General features: G+C 41.0%; 1 protein-coding gene across 1 annotated transcript in view; it reads left to right on the top strand.

Moving 5' to 3' along the window:
- LOC310879844 (uncharacterized protein) overlaps positions 1–17,300 on the top strand; it is a 796,982-nt gene that overhangs the window by 709,612 nt on the left and 70,070 nt on the right. Inside the window, exons 31-32 of the mRNA XM_083794781.1 lie at positions 14,094–14,162; positions 14,381–14,498. Coding sequence (XP_083650907.1) covers positions 14,094–14,162; positions 14,381–14,498 — 187 coding nt within the window. The remainder of the gene's footprint in view (positions 1–14,093; positions 14,163–14,380; positions 14,499–17,300) is intronic.

Below are 17,300 nucleotides of genomic sequence, written 5' to 3'. Positions count from 1 at the left end.
GCGGTTGTTCCTTCCCAGGTGCAGGACTCTACACTTGCTCGTATTAAACCTCATTTGGTTTCTTCCTGCACATCTTTCCAGCCTGTCCAGGTCTCGCTGAATGGCAGCACAGCCTTCTGGCATGTCAGCCACTCCTCCCAGCTTTGTGTCATCGGCGTAATTGCTGAGGGCAGACACTATTCCCTCATCAAGGTCGTCAATGAAGATGTTGAACAAGACCGGACCCAGCACCGACCCCTGGGGAACACCGCTAGTCACAGGTCTCCAGCCAGACTATGCGCCGCCGATCACCACCCTCTGAGCTTGGCCAGTCAGCCAGTTCTCAACCCACCTTACTGTCCACTCCTCTATCCCACACTTTCTCAGCTTTGCTAGCAGGATGTCATGGGAGACAGTATCAAAAGCCTTGCTAAAGTCAAGGTACATGACATCCACTGCTCTCCCCCCATCTACCCAGCTGGTGATGCCATCATAGAAGGCAACGAGGTTGGTCGAGCACGACTTCCCCTTGGTGAATCCATGCTGACTACACCTCATAACATTCTTCTCTTCCAATTGCTTGGAGATGGCATCCACAACAAGCTGTTCCAACACCTTTCCAGGGACAGAGGTGAGACTGACTGGCCTGTAGTTTCCCGGATCCTCCTTCTTGCCCTTCTTGAAGACCAGAGTGGCATTGGATATCCTCCAATCTTCAGGCACCTCTCCTGTTCTCCAGGACCTTTCAAAGATGATAGAGAGCTGTTCGGCAATCACCTCTGCCGACTCCCTTAGCACACGTGGATACATCCCACCGGGACCCATGGATTTGTGTGCGTTGAGCCCACTCAGACGCTCCCAAACCACACTCTCATCAACCAGGGGGAGCCCTCCATTTCCCAGACCCTTTCTCCTCCCGTCAGGGTCGAGGAGTCCTGGGGGGAGTCCTTGAAGCAAAGACTGAAGCAAAGAAAGCATTCAGTACCTCCGCCTTCTCAGCATCTCCCATTACCAGGACACCCCCCTCGTTCAGCAAGGGACCCACATTATCCCTAGTCTACCTTTTACTGTTTACATACTTAAAAAAAAAAAAAAAAAAAAACTTCTTATCATCCTTTATCTCTTTGGCAAGCCTCACCTCTAGGTGGGCTTTAGCCTTCCTCATCGCATCCCTGCAGGCCCTGACAACACTTCTATACTCCTCCCAAGTGGACAGGCCCTTTTTCCACATTTCATAGACCTTCCTCTTCCTTTTGATCTTGTTGATGAGTTCCTTGCTCATCCACACGGGTTTCCTGCCCCCCTTCGCCGATTTCCTACTCAGGGATGCACCGATCCTGAGCTTGGAAGAAATGCTGTTTAAATGTTGCCCAGCTCTCACAAGCACCCTTGCCTTCTAGCAACCTAGCCCATGAGATACCCCCAAGCAGGTCCCGGAAGAGGTTGAAGTTGGCTCTCCAAAAGTCCAGGGTAGCAATCCTGCTTTTAGCCTTACTTCTTCCACCAAGTTCCATCTTGAACTCCACCATCTCATGGTTGCTGCACCCCAAGCTGCCCCCAACCTTCACATCCCTAACAAGCCCCTCCCTGTTGGTAAGGACAACGTCCATAAGCACCCCCCGCCTTGTCGGCTCCTCTACCACCTGCGTCAGAAAGTTATCTTCAACGCATTGTAAGAACCGTTTGGACTGCGCGTGCCTGGCCGAGTTGCTTACCCAACAGATGTCTGGATAATTGAAGTCCCCCCATGAGAACCAGCACCCGGGATTGTGAGGCTACTACCAGCTGCTTGTAGAAGGCCTCATCAACCTCCTCCTCCTGATCTGGTGACCTGTAGTACACCCCTACAGCAGTGTCCCCCATACCAGCCCACCCCTTAGTTCTCACCCACAACCTCTCCACTTGTCCTTCACCCTCCCCCAGGTGGAGCTGGGTACACTCTAATTGCTCCCTCACATAAAGGACAACCCCAGCCCCTCGCTTCCCCAGCCTGTCTTTCCTAAAAAGGACGTAGCCCTCCATGACTGCGTTCCAGTCATGCGAGCTGTCCCACCACGTCTCTGTGATTGCAACGACATCGTGGCCCTGCGACCGAACGCAGATCTTGAGCTCATCCTGTTTATTTCCCATGCTCCATGCATTGGTATACAGAATTTGCTTTCAGTGAAGTAACACAGGACAATCTGTGCAGAGGGAAGGCACATCAAGTCACACAAGCAAGAGGGAAATTAAATGGGAAATTAATGGATATTAAGGAGAAAATAAGAATTTGATTAACTCCTGTACAGGATGGTAGGTCAACTCACTATTTCAGCCACTTGCTTGCACTGTGGCTAGTAATGGGAAATAATGGGAAACAATTTGAGGAGTTCAAAGTGAGGAAAAATATTGAGTTCAATATTTTCAGAATTCAGATTTTCCTTGTATTAGTTATACCTTCTTTCCACCCACCCTGCAATCAAATTCACTGTAAAAAAACATCTTCTGTCTGTGTAGCACGAGGATCATGCTCCAGTCTCAGTTTTTCCAAAGGAAGCATGAGCTGTTACAGATGCCTCTTGTCTATAGTTGGCGTAGGTTTTAAAAGGAATCATTGCAGTACTGAAAAAGTAGGATTATCTGATGATAAATATTTTACATCTCAAAGTACAAACACAAAGATAACATTCAACTGCTAAGTAACAACCACTAACCTCTAAACCTGCAAAACCTTGATGATACCAATGTGAAGGACAGGATATTATGCTTCAGCCTAAGAAGTAGTTTTTTTCATGTTGTCTTCTTAGCAAGATGTGTGCTATCAATTCTGCCTAGAGAGTGTACTTTGGGGAGTAGAAGTATCCCATCTGCAGACAGATGCTGATATATCATTTAGATGAATGTTTATGAAAGTATACTTAAAAGTATATCTATGATGTGAATTTGTTAAATTTAGTTTGTCTCTAGACATGCTATAATACTCTAATAACTGTAAATTATAACATTAGATTGTGGAAGAGCCCTTGCTATTAAATTCCAAACTTTCTTCCAGAATAGTTTTTTGCTTTGCTGTTTTACACTATCCCTTTTCAAATAGTGTAGAATTTTCCCAAATTCTAAATTCTAATCTTGTCTTCTTCTCATGTCACCTTCTGTATCAAGTTTTTCTACTTATTTTAAGCACAAGGGTAACAGCAGCTGCGATGTAAATGTCCTAAGTCTTCTTGTCTGAAGACAGTCTGCTAGCAATGTTTAAGGATGATGGTGTTCCATTACATGCCATTTGAAGCAGCAGAGGTACCACAGAATGGCTGTTATTGAAATTTTTCCTTGATTATTATTTTTACTGCCAGGCTTTTAAACCATACAATATCAGCTTTCTTTTGACTTTGCTTCTTAGTTCCTTCTATGGTAAAGCTTAATACAGTGAACATATGGAGCAGCTGAAAGGCTGCCAAATGTTTAAATGACAAGGTTATAAATATAGAGACAGCATGTTTTTTTTTCCCCCCTTAATGTATAGTCCTTTTGGTTTGAGCCAAAGCAGACAATAAATCAGAATGTATAACTTGTTTTGCCATTAACTTTATAGATTTATAACACATACATTAGTACCTTAGTCTAATAGAATGAAACAATCTCACGGAGTTTATGGTACTGTGGGGGAATGCTCAACCATGCCATGGAGGAGACCTGTAATATTCCATTAAAAAGTCTGTTTTACGAAAAGTTCCCAACAAAAGTCACTTAGGTCTAGGGACCTCCCTTCTTCCTCCTGCTTTGATCCTCAGCCATTGGGGTGGCTTCACTCACCTGCTCCTCTGGGTGGAGAAGAGATGCTTTGCCTTTTTTTCTGCAAGTGAGAAAGATGCTCCATGCACCTGGAAATAGAGACTTCTTCACTGCAGCTGTACTCACTCCTGAGCTGCCAATCCTTCCTTGCTCTTGTCTGGTCTTCTCTTGCAGCTATTGTTATTTTCCCATAGCAAGCAAGGAGCCATGACTAATGTCCATTACACTGCTTGGATGCTCAATTTTTTTGTTTTGGTAGGAACTATATAGTTGTTTGTGTGAGTGCTGGGGAAAGCAAGGCAGCACGAGGTACCTTGCATAGGGAGGGAGAGGGATAGTGTTTATGAAAACCATTTTTCTTGTGAAGGTAATTCCAGCATGATTTATTTAAAATTTAGAAAGCAAAATGTGCATTCTAAGATCCTGTATACATCATCAGCACCTTTGCTTTCTTAATGTAGCATGTTAATTTTTGTCATCCAGATTTTGTGGCTATGTTTAATTAGAAACTTGATGATGTGAAGCTCTTGTATTTTATCAGCAGGATGCATTAGAAGTACAGAAAGTTTTGTGTTTCTGTTTTCTACTAGCAGCAAATGTTTTTCTCAGCCATCCACTACGAGAAGTGAGCTACCCTACACCAGAAATAAAGCTATGACAGAATCAGCACTCCTAAAAATAATAATTTGGATTATTTGCAAACAGATGGCTAGAAACACAAACACTTTATCTTACAATCATCACTTATCCCTTTGGCTGCCAATACTCCACTGCACGTCTTTGTTGCTCTATGCTAATAATATCAATTGAAAGGACTTGGAATGTCAGCCCCTACCTGCTGCACTCAGGAAGCGAAGTGCCAGCTGGACTATTTGAGGAAAAAAGAATGGCTTTGTGGTTAAAGCATTTGGTTTGGACTCCAGAGATTTGTGTTTGAACCGTGGTTCTGCCATAATTTCCTTTGTGACCTTGAACAAATAACACCCTCGTTGTCTCAGCTGCCCATCTGTTAACAGAGGAATGGTAATTATGATGGTAATGAATTTTGCTTTGTAACAGTTCTTAAGGTTGTAGCCCCTTCATCAAAAGTGTAGCTCAAACCCTAGCCCTGAAGACAGATTCCATCTGAGAACTGGTAGCAGAGGATGAGGCGGTTTCTGTGGTGTGATCCTCTCAGTTACACTGATTGCTAAGTAATGGCAGTAATACAGTAACCTTAAGGCTGAGCTCATTTTCCAGAAGCCTCAAACTGGGTATCTCTGCTCTGCCTCTTGTAATGGCCCTTGTACCTCTGCTGCTCTCTGGAGACCCACCTCCGTTTGCTTCAGTCGGTTCGTCCCAGCCCAGGCTTGGAAATTTCTCTTGCAGACCGAGCACGCCATTCTCTCTTTCCTCTGGCCTTTCTTTACTTTCTGGGTGTTTGCAAAGATTGCCTATTTCTGTAGCAGCAACAGTGTACATCATCAAATGAACTTTTCTTAGCCATTTAATGCATCTGAGTGCTTTGGTGTGATGTACAGTCTTTGTTACAGCAAGAGTTGTTGTGTCATGCAATCAGGACAACCATGGAGGGGACAGAGCAAAGGACAGCAGGAATCCTTGCTAATAAGTAAACAAACTGTACGGATACAGCAAAACAGTACGTAAGTGGTTGATCACACTGATGTTTCACACACTTACTTATTAATTTGCCTGAACTGAACAGTCACCAGCCAGCTGTCCTCTTTGGTGTGAGACTGGCTCTTGCCTGATGGTCCTCTCCCCCTTCCCAACTCTCTGCCACGTATAGCTTTAGTAATGCACTGCCTATCTGATAACTTTCACTGCCTTCTTCATGCATGCAGCTACTGCGTCCTCATCTTACCAGGTTACGGATAACTGGCAAGGCACAATGAAAGCATCCTAGTTTCAAATCACCTCTTTCCAGTTTCCTATGAAAAATTTTATTAACAGGATTTTGGTTTCCTAAGGAGGATTTTGGCAGCATTACAGCTCTTTTGGCTGTAGTTGTAACTGATGTATTACCATAGAAGTTATGGCTCTGGCAGCTGATACCAGGAGGAAGATGGTCATCATAGCCCTCACCCATGATTTCTGTAAAACTGGGTCATCTTAGAGATGTACAAGAATGGAAATGGGCAGTGCAGTGGTTCTGGGCATGGTCTGGTTTTCAAAGGCAGCCCACAGATACTATCATAGCTGTAGAGGTGTTTGAGGAGGTTACACGATTACCTTCATTGAGCTGTCTTGTATGGAGCACAGAGACTTTCTAATTGTTCTCTAAATATACTTTAGTGTGGTTGGATGCTGTACTAGCATTTTATCTTCCATTTATGTATCTAAGTGACTAAAGAACTGTTCTGAGCTAAGTGTTCGCCTGCAGGATATTAAATAGACTGGAGTTCAATTGGGCTTTGGTTCACAAGTCGGTTAGCACTTCGGGGGAAGCTGTCTGCATGTGTTTGCATCTCCTGAGTTTTGCTTAGAGTTTCAGATTCAAACAAAATTGAAAGCTCAAAGGAGAACCCAGCTTGAACTGCCAGCACAGTCTGACTTGGGATTGGAACTATGCAAAACCTCTATATTTAGTTTGGTTTCGAATAGCTACCATAAATCCTTATGCAGATCCCAGGAGGTGCTTTAAAGTTCACTCAGCACATACCCCAAAAGTACCTTTGAAATATTTGGTAATTTCAGAGTTTTCTGTACTGTCTGCCAGGATTTTAGGTTTATAAGAAAATCTGATATAGGCATTTTTTCCTCTTTCTTTTTCTCTCTCAATTATTGTACTAAAGTAATACACAAAAAGCAAAGGATGAACATGGTTTGCATCTTTCTTTTAAAGCCATATGTGGAGTGAAACCCTGAGATACTACTTCCCCACTTTCTATTCCCCCTCCTGCAACATTTCTCATTGATTTCAGCAATATTTTCTTAAGTAATAACTGGCTCTGATCCTGGCACGTAGTCTTTTGGAAGCTTTTGTCTGGAGCTCTTTACAGAAAAGTATCACAAAATAGACTGTGATGTGAATAACCATGGAATGTTTTTCTTGAGCTGGGCTCACCACATACAGAGCTATAGCAAGGCACATACATTACTAAAAATAATAGCCTAAAACTATGCCAGTGTCATTTGTTCATTATTAAGTCTATTACCTCTGAAATGAGGCTGCAGTACTCAGTCCTTTCTTGTTCTGTGCAGAGCAGTTTATTAATGGTCCCTTTGTTTAAGAGGGATGACACAGAGAGCTGAGCGGAAGACTTGAAGCTGCTCAGCAGCTATGAAGCAGCTACTAGGTACTGCTTAATATCCTAAATGACTCCATGCCCATAAATCAGCCAGCTATAAATTATATTTAATGCTGAAAAATAACCACCGACCAAACAGATCTTTAACCTGTAAATGTTAATTCTGTTTGTTAATACTTAGTGGCTCCAGCAGTGCTCTGAGGCTACACAAGTTATTATTCATTCTGGCTCCAGTCCAGCCCTTTTCAGAAAAGCCTCTCCAAGATCTTCTCAGAGCAGGAGCTGCCGTGAGGCGCCCACCACTGAGCAGAAGCACAAGCAGTGCGGGTCAAAAACCCAGATCGTATCTCCACCGCTCAAGACACCACGCTGTAGAAGCCCTGCAAGGTGTGTGATTGGGGTAGTTCAAATACTAGGAGGAGTATCAAGTAGAGGCTGAATCGGAGCTGAGCCTCTGCTGGAGCTGCTGGCTGTCAGATGACCTTGCAGGTGCTTGGCCCTGAGATACACTGGCTACACTGCTGGGGCACTTGGGGCCGGTGCAGGTGACACCGCGCTGCGCCCCTGTGTGCTCCATCACCTGCCCCCAGCGCCAAGCGGGGCCAGGGCTAAGCACCAGGGAAGAGACTGGGAGGAGCATGGCTGCAGATGTGGGTGCCCTGAAGTAGCAGGCAGGATGCGATTTTGGACGGAAACGCCAATAGCAGAGGGTTTCTTCTCTTCCTTCCCTGTTTTGTTTAATCTCAGCTGTGGTTTTGGCTTTGTGGGGAGGTGGTAACTGTCCTTTATATGAACAGCATGATTTTACCCACTCTAGACTGGAAGCAAGAGAGGACTGTGGCCTGCAGGATGGAGATGAGGGATGGGAGGAGAACATCCCTTTCCAACAGTCCCTCCTTACTGTCCTGGATCAGTGATGTACAAATTGTTCTGCAAATCAAATCCTATATATTTGATGCTCATTCAAATGCTTTATTTTTATTTAAGGCTGTGAGAGTTGAAGTTTCAAAACCTTCAAGCACATATCATGAGGTGTCTATTTGCCTTTAAAAGTTTACTGCTGAATTCCTTAATCTATATTGTTCACAATATTTTCAGTTCTAAATCTTCTGCTACCACTCTCTCCTTGAGTAAAACTAATTCTCGCTATGAACCCTGGCTTTATTTGGTCTTTCTATGCAATATAAAAACCAAGGAGTGTATAATGAAAAATAATTTTGTACATCAGTAAACTGGCTGGCCATTAAATTTATTTTGCAGGTGATTATATATAGGTGATTATTGTGGTGAATGGAGTCAAATCTGGTTGGAGGCTGGTCACTAGTGGTGTCCCCCAGGACTCGGTACTGGGGCCGGTCCTCTTTAATATCTTTATCGATGATCTGGATGAGGGCGTCCAGTGCACCCTCAGTAAGTTTGCAGATGACACCAAGCTAAGTGCGTGTGTCGATCTGCTCGAGGGCAGGAAGGCTCTGCAGGAGGATCTGGATAGGCTGGAGTGATGGGCTGAGGTCAACTGTATGAAGTTCAACAAGGCCAAGTGCCGGGTCCTGCACCTGGGGCGCAACAACCCCAAGCAGAGCTACAGGCTGGGAGATGAGTGGCTGGAAAGCTGCCTGGCCGAGAAGGACCTGGGAGTATTGGTTGATAGTCGGCTGAATATGAGCCAGCAGTGTGCCCAGGTGGCCAAGAAGGCCAACAGCATCCTGGCCTGTATAAGAAGCAGTGTGGCCAGCAGGGCTAGGGAAGTGATTGTGCCCCTGTACTCGGCTCTGGTGAGGCCGCACCTCGAGTACTGTGTTCAGTTTTGGGCCCCTCGCTACAGGAAGGACATGGACGTGCTCGAGCAAGTCCAGAGAAGGGCGACCAAGCTTGTGAGGGGTCTGGAGAACAAGTCTTACGAGGAGCGGCTGAGGGAGCTGGGCTTGTTCAGCCTGGAGAAGAGGAGGCTCAGGGGCGACCTTATCGCTCTCTACAGTTACCTTAAAGGAGGCTGTAAAGAGGTGGGGGTTGGTCTGCTCTCCCACGTGCCTGGTGACAGGACGAGGGGGAATGGGCGAAAGTTGCGACAGGGGAGTTTTAGGTTGGATGTTAGGAAGTACTTCTTTACCGAAAGGGTTATTAAGCATTGGAACGGGCTGCCCAGGGAGGTGGTGGAGTCACCATCCCTGGAGGTCTTTAAAAGACGTTTAGATGTAGAGCTTAGGGATATGGTTTAGTGGAGTACTTAGTGTTAGGTCGGAGGTTGGACTCGATGATCTTGAGGTCTCTTCCAACCTAGAAATCTGTGATACTGTGATATATTTTTATTATTTTGCCCGTGCATCTCACTAAGTGTAAGTCTTTGGAAACTAAGTTAGTTAAAAGATGGTGAAAATCTGTTGGAACAGGTAGTGAACTTTGTAATTAAATATTTTATCCACATTTGAAAATTTTGAAAAAGCGTAGTTAATTCTGCATATATGTGTGTGTGCGCATATCTGTGTGCTCCTTTTTCTGATGCTGGTAAAGTACCACTCTCTTGAAGAAAGACTTTTTCCTATTTCTCCATTGTTTCTCCACTAACGAGTCCAAACTATAAAGCTGAAGTTTGCCACTTATTTAGCTGTAAACTATATTAGCTATACTCTGTGAATGAATTGTCTGTTTTTATCTGTGACAAAAATTAATGCTATATATGAAGTAGAGGAAGAATTTTGTGATAGTTGAAGCTTTTACATTAAATAAGAATTATAAATATTGTTACATTTCATTACGTAATATAAAAGGATGTTAGAATATTAGTCTTGATCTAAATGTCTGTCCAGCAACAGGGGGAATACATTCATATTTCTCTTTTCTAAAAATACACCTGTTCAAAACATAACACAGCCAAATGAATAATGTAGAAACTGGGCAGACAATAAAATGTAAGTGGGAAACAAATGTTAACATTCTACTTATCAACCTCTTACAAGCAGAAGAGAGCATGTAGAATGGTAATTAACACCCACTCATCACATTCTTCTAGAAGATTAAAGAACAGGTCCTAGCCTCAGTACTTACCTCTGCAAATATAATCTCATCAATTAATCTAATTCAGAAGAGAATGGGTTTTTATTTTAGCTCACTTAGCCACGTTTTTTTCTCATTAGACTGTTTTTCTCTTTTACCACACAAGAATCCATATCGCACTTCGAGGTGAAAATTCCTTGACCTTTAAATTCACTCAGTTAAGTCTCTATAAAAATAGATGAGATATCACAGATGTAGGAATTATAAGAACAGGGTGTATGATGTATAATAAAGCTGAATTTAAGCTCCTGCAGAAATATATTAGTTGCATATAAAAATCTAACCAGGGAGGCAGAGCTTTCCATTTTGGCCCAGAGTGCCATGTATCTACATTGCTACCAGTGCTAGCATTAGACCAGTAGCTGTTTTCATCGAGAGACCATAACTTGATCTCCTCCTTCTAATGGAAATGTCATGCAACATTGCTTTTAATTCAAATCACTAAAAATATATATTTAGTTCATTTTTCAAAATGTGTAAGTTACCTAATAGCATGATTGGTTGGCTGCCTAATTTATGAGACGTTACTTTCACAACTGGCAGATAAGTATATATAAAAGTTTTGTCCGTATATATACAAAAGAATTTCCTTTAGCTATTAAGAATATATAAATATATATATATATCCTAAAGAATATGCTTTATTAGTACCCAAAATCTCCCTTTTTGATTTTTTTTTTTTTGGTTTTCCAAGCATATTTCATTTATAGACTTCAGGCTTGGTGATTTCTGCTATGCTCTGAGACTTTATAAACACAACTGGTTTTATTAGCTGGGGAATCACAGTCCGTTAATACACAGTTCGTTTACAGCTGGCAACACCTATCCCTGCAAGAATCCTCTCAGTCATGAGCATTTTCATGGTGTTATCATGCAAGTATTTCCATGCAGTATCTTGCTAAGAATTTAGCAGATGCAGATATTGTGGTCTTCTTTTTGAATATTTTATGTATGGAGCTGAAATCTGACTTCCAGGGGAGTCTCATAGTAAAAACATCTTAGTAAATCTATTTTGAACTGGAATTGCTGGTTCTTGGCCAGGAGGTATTAGTTGAGAATTGGTAGAAGCACAAGTAACAAGGCAATGAAGGTGATCATTAATGATATTATATATATTTGCTGGAGCAAAAATGAAAATTTCATTCCATTTCAACACCATTAGGAACCTGAAGAAGTATAAAAATGCATTTTGCAATCTTCACTTAGATAAATGATTGCTGCTCTCAAACCCTTGAATAGTTTTAACAAATGATTACTGGATAGATTCCAGTGTTGGACCGTAGCTTCCAGAAAACTGTGATATTTAAATACATAAACACAGATCCTAATTGAAACCATTCTCTATATCCCTTCCACAATTCCTGACAGAAAACATTTAGTTGAAAATGACTGGAAAATGTAAAATGGAGCTGATACCAAGGTTTCCTAATCTCTCTGTTCTGTTAAATTTATAGATGTGCTCATGTTGATGTATTATTTAAATTTCTTTTCCTAAAAGCAACTGTATCATGGAGCACATGAAATGTAGTCCAAGGTAAATTAAAGTAGTTAAACTCAGTAGTTATCATCTGATTATAACTAAGTACATTAGACAGCTCAGTATCCTTGCAAACACTTAATATATTAAGATGATCAGTCATCAGCACAGTTCTCTTCATCTTGCTGCTATTATGAATCACTTTTATAAGAAAATGAGCTCTTGATTTCTGTCCAGGTATGGAGAGGAAAAAAAAAAAAAAAAAGGAACTGTCAGTGAACTTACACGAAGGCACCTTTTGCCTGATTTCTCCACTGAATTGGTGGTTATTCCTACAACGTGCAACCTCCTAGAAGCACCCCTTCCTGTGCTTTTCCATACTGTCTATTAAACACTGCTATTGTTATTCAGCTCCCAAGTATCTGTATCGCAGAAAACTGCAAAGAGAAAATAGCAAAAATGTTATAATAATAAAGCACGGTTTCAGAAACTTCAGAAACTATAGTTGGAACAGATTTTCTGATTTCACTCAAGTATGTTTCATACCCTCTGAATTTTTCAAAAGGTGGGAGAGCATGCTGGGAACTTCTAGTTTGCTGCTGAAATTGCAAGATTCATACTGTTAGTTGTCAATATAGAAGTATATGTTTTAGAATATAAGAAAAGATAAATTTATCAGGGCTCTTTCCTTATCTCTATCAGCTTGACTTTTAGCAGCTGAAGAACAGACCTTCTTCTTGGTCTACATTTATCTGAGAAAAAGCACATGCATCATAAATGTTTAAAATAATGTTATAATGAACTGGAAAATTAAAAATGGGGGAGTAGAGACTTGAAGGGCTTGCAATTGAATCTGGCTTCTGAAAAGAGTACTTAACATTACAAACAGTATAGTATTTCAGCTTTCTTGGAAGCAACAGAGAAATTACAAAAATGTTGTTTAGCATATAAAAAACATGCTATATCATCTGTATTACTTGCATGAAAATTGCAGTGTACTGTAAACCACTAGCTGTGGAAGCTGCGATGAACTCTGTTGATGACACATTCGTTCCAGGTGGAGCTCCAACCTGCTCTGAACTCAGAGCTGTAAACTGAGTCCTGTTTGCATCATAGCATACTGCATATGTATGGTTGAAATGAATGTGTTCTTTGTTCAGGTAAAGATTATCTTCCATGTTTTCTCAGGGGTTAAGTACAGATCAGGGCACTGGAAGAAAAAGTTTTTGGTCTTGCACAGCACATTTTTACAGTCACAGTAATTGACTGCATTGCTTTCATGTTGTTAAAGTGGTACAATAACAGCACATACAGCATGAATGAGTTCCCAAATCAGCAAAACACTTGCATTTTTGTTAAATGTTAACTACACAAATAATCCCATCTCTAATCATAACATACAAAACCATATTGAATTACAGCCAAAACTAAAACGTGCTCCAATAAAGAAAAATTAAGTTTTGGTGGCGGCTATTCCTTGTCAGAAATGAGTGACGTGATTACTTTGTGTTAAGAATTAAGGTCATGTCCTACCCATAGCTTATCATGCAGGGGAAGAAAAAATGCTTTCTCTCAAAATGTTTTTGAATAACATTTCTATTGTGGGATAGATACATAGAATACTCCTAGTAGGCAGTGTTCTAGGAAGTATGAGGTGATGTATTTTTTAATTCATTGTTTGCACTTTTGATTTATTTAATAGTCTAGTTTTGCTGTTGTTATGCTCAATTTTTAAAATGAAATTCAATAGCAAATGTATTTTTTTTAATGATTTAATAATTGTTTTAGCTCATGGACAGGAGTTGTTGGCCGTGAAGCAGAAAAGACTGTACTGTGTGTCAAGAACAGAATTCCAGTTTTATACAACCTTTTTTTATTGTTAGTTAATCACAGATAAACTTGACTGATCTACACTTTGATATTACAAAAATATATATTGCCTTCTTTTTGCCTCTGAGAAGAAAAGACTCAATAAAAACCATCAGAAAACCTCAAAAAGTCAGGTTTGCAAGACACAACAGTATATTTACAAGTATGTTATCCATAATTTAAACTTCACTTGTCAAAACAGATGAAGGATGTATGTTTTTGTTTTTTGCATTCTCCTTATGTTTTGCATTTGCTAATTGACCGCCAGTCTGTCAAACATCAGTATGAATTAGAACATATTTCCATTTCTGAAGGAAAGTTGCCTCAAACTTTCAAAGCCCCAAGATCTTTAGAAATTATGAATTTGTCAGTGGTAAATTATGCTGAATAGCGCACTAATAGAGAGAGTAAAATGCTCATTGTTTTTCAGTAACTACAATAGCATTCATTGCTGCTTTCCTGATGTCTGGAAGCACCTGCGAACAGCCAAGTGTTTAATTTCCCTTATGTTGTAGAATGCTTCCAGAAAAAGTTCTCTGTGCGCTGCTGTTGAGCTCTGCATCTCTTTTGAGTGAATTCCAATGAAAGCACTTTGTTAAGGAAATTTCAAGGGGGATATTTTGTAGTTCTTCTGTACATAAAAATTATCTTCCCTGAGTCAAAGGTGTTTGTTCTGTCTGTCAAATCCATAGGTGCAGCACATACTACTGAGAAATCCTCAGTTCGGGCTATGAAAGGAATGAGCGGAAACATTGTAAGTGGTGCGTTTTGGTATTATTTTCCAGGAATAAAGAGTATGTGAATGAAATTCCTGCTCCCAGATCTTTATTGATGCCTGATCCAAAGGGACAGCATAGCTGGGAATTATCACAACTCTCTTTGCCTTTCTGCCATGCCCTGTACTATACATTGTGTTCCTATTTCTGTTTTGAAGTCAATAAAAATGATTTTAACTGCTACTTCCTTTATATTATTACAGAAGAGGAGAATCATTGTAATAAAAATCTCAGTCAATCTTCACCCATGAAGACTGTGTCAATCTTCACCACCTCTTCACCAGTGAAGACTACAGAAAACCAGAGTGTCATGGGGACACGGTATGTTTTTGGTGTATCTCCTCCTTCTACTCACATCGGAGTAAGATGCAGTAATAGGCAAGGAAGAGGGATTAAAATTTCTCCCTCTGACTTTTAGGTACTTGACCCAATAATGGTTTGGCAGAAGGAGCTTAAAGTCACCAGAGCTACAAAGGTACTCAGCTTCTTTCTGTCTCTCACATTTCAAGTATGCTCTGTGCATTTCCAGGCTATGGAAACCATTGTGTTTTACTACCAAGCAGACAAACAACATCCTGTAGGCCCTCTTTTATTTTTCCCCCAAAGCTAAGCAGTGTGCATTTACCTGACAAGGCTCACCAGTAATCCATGGCGGGGATGTGCAGTGGTTCCTCAGTGAGAAACAACCAACCTTTACTCCCCTGTCCCAGGGGCACAGGATAAGAGACGCGGGGCCTGGAAGAGCAGCGTCAGCCCATTGATCATGATGGCGAGGGCAGAGCAACGTGCATGCCCTTTCTCACAGCCGTGCTTCTCTTTTTTCCCAGGGAGCAGCTCTGTGTCCTGGTCAGGCAGATCTCTTGTAATTTACAGATCCCTCTGTCCTAGGTTTGACCCTTTCTTTGAATGGTTGCAAGATGAACATTAATTGCCCAAATGACTACAAGCTAAGAACATCAGATGAATTTAAGCAGTCAGCCATCCAACAAAGAGATTTTTCATCAATATTCACAGTACTTAAGAGTGCAACAGAGCAGATATGCAAAGTGATACTGATCTTATTCTGGCAGTTGAGCACACACACTTTCAAGGAAGAGCAGATTCGTCACACCAGCCATGCTTTCTGTCGCAGGGTAAGGATGTACATGCTGATATATGGCATAACCTTTGTAATGGTGCAAAGAGTTGCTAAATATAATTTTGTATGGGAAGTTGAAAGACTATAATGCCATTTGCTTACCTTTTTGATTGGAGATAAAATTTAAAGAACAAAGTATTTTCAAAGCTGGTCCAGAATACTGGTATTTTTGCTTGTTGACTGTCATTTTGAAGGAATGTCTTTTGCATATAAGACTTGCTCAGTAAAAGAATAAAAAAAAAAAACAGAGAGAACAAGAGAGAGAGAGATGCATAAAACAAGGGCAAAAGCTTTACTATTGCATAATATTCTTTTAACCCTCAGACTTGGAGGTATCTTCTTCAAAGAAGTCAGTCTTCTTGTACATGCTACAGGTGAACACATCTCATTAAGTACCTGTCGTTTTGCAAGTCATCAGAAAGAGTAATCAGGAAAGGGTAGTTGGTGGGGGTCTTTTTTCCCCCACATTTTTAAAAAATATTTAAATTCCTTTTGCATTTGAATTGCTTTATGTTTGGACCCAGCTGCAAAGCCAACACCATTTCTGTTAAGAAAGAAGCACAGTTTTCCAGATTCTTTAATGTTCCTTGGGTGGATTGCTCTAAGATGTAACACACTTAGTGGTGTTCTCAAGTGAGCCTTCAGCAGATCTGAACCTTTTAAGGGTTCACCCTCATCTAGTTAAAAATTAGTGTGTGAATATCTATCAGTATGCAAAACATTCATTTGCTACTAGAGTTAGAGTTCCTTATTATACCAGGAAGAATTTGAGTTTTAATTAGCATTTCCTCTGGTGTACTAAACCCGCTGAGATTACTACACTTAGTAAAATTTAATTAACTTGACAAAAGATCCTAATTGTTTTCATGCCACTAGTCCTTAGTGGGACTAAAAATAATACCCTTCAAATTAAGTGTCTACAACCAACCTGCCTTTTGGTTGTCCTATATACATAAAATTGGTTGGCCTACATATTGTAGTTGGTAGAAAGTCTTGCCAACCATGGAATCAAGGTTATTTGCTTAAAGATGGAATACTTTTATTGCAGTGGATAATGATAAAAGCTTATTAGTCAAGAGGCCTCAGCTAACATTAATTATTCCCACCATCTTAGTAAGTTTTGCAAATAGGAGTTTTATTGATTTATGTAGGTGCACAGAATAATCAACAAGATTGATTTAAATCAATTTAGTAATATAATATTGGCAAGAGGAAAGAAAGATAAATGTATCAATAAGGTAACTATGAGAAACAATATATGTCTATATCAGGTGTAGCATGCCTAGGAGAAATTTGGAATTAAAATGAAAATACTTGCAGTCCAAGACTCTTATTGCAGCTTTACTTCTTTTTCAAACAGAGCTGCTCACATGGTACCAAGCCATAATTCACTTTGAGACACTCATAGAATCAGAGAATCATAGAACATCCCAGAGTTGGAAGGGACCAATAAGGATCATCGAGTCCAACTCCTGGCACCATACAGGTCTACCCAAAAATTCGGACCATATGACTAAGTGCACGGTCCAAATGCTTTTTAAACTCCGACAGGCTTGGTGCTGTGACTGCTTCCCTGGGGAGCCTGTTCCATTGCGTGACAACTCTCTCTGTTCTCCAGCAACAGATCTAGGAGGGCACCTTTCCTAGTCAGCACCCTTAGCAACTGTAACAAGAAGTTATCATCCAGGTGCCTTAGGAACGTTCTGGATCTGCTCATGTCGGCAGTGTGGTAATCCCAGTTGACGTCTGGCAAGTTGAAGTCCCCCATAAGGACAAGGACAGTTGATCTCGAGGTATCAACATTTGTCACAGTTTCCCATAGGATTCTACTGGACAAAATGTCCGGCATACAGCTAACCAAAAACATCATATCATGGGTGAGCAATTGGCTGATGAGCAGGGCTCAAAGAGTTGTGGTAAATGGGGCCACATCAGGATGGCGGACAGTCACTAGTGAGGTCCCCAAAGGCTCCATTTTAGGGCCC

This window comes from Anser anser, assembly GCF_964211835.1.
Source record: "Anser anser genome assembly, chromosome: 11".
Lineage (NCBI taxonomy): Eukaryota > Metazoa > Chordata > Aves > Anseriformes > Anatidae > Anser > Anser anser.
Note: the sequence above shows the minus strand (reverse complement) of the source record. Positions and strands in the feature narration are given on the sequence as shown.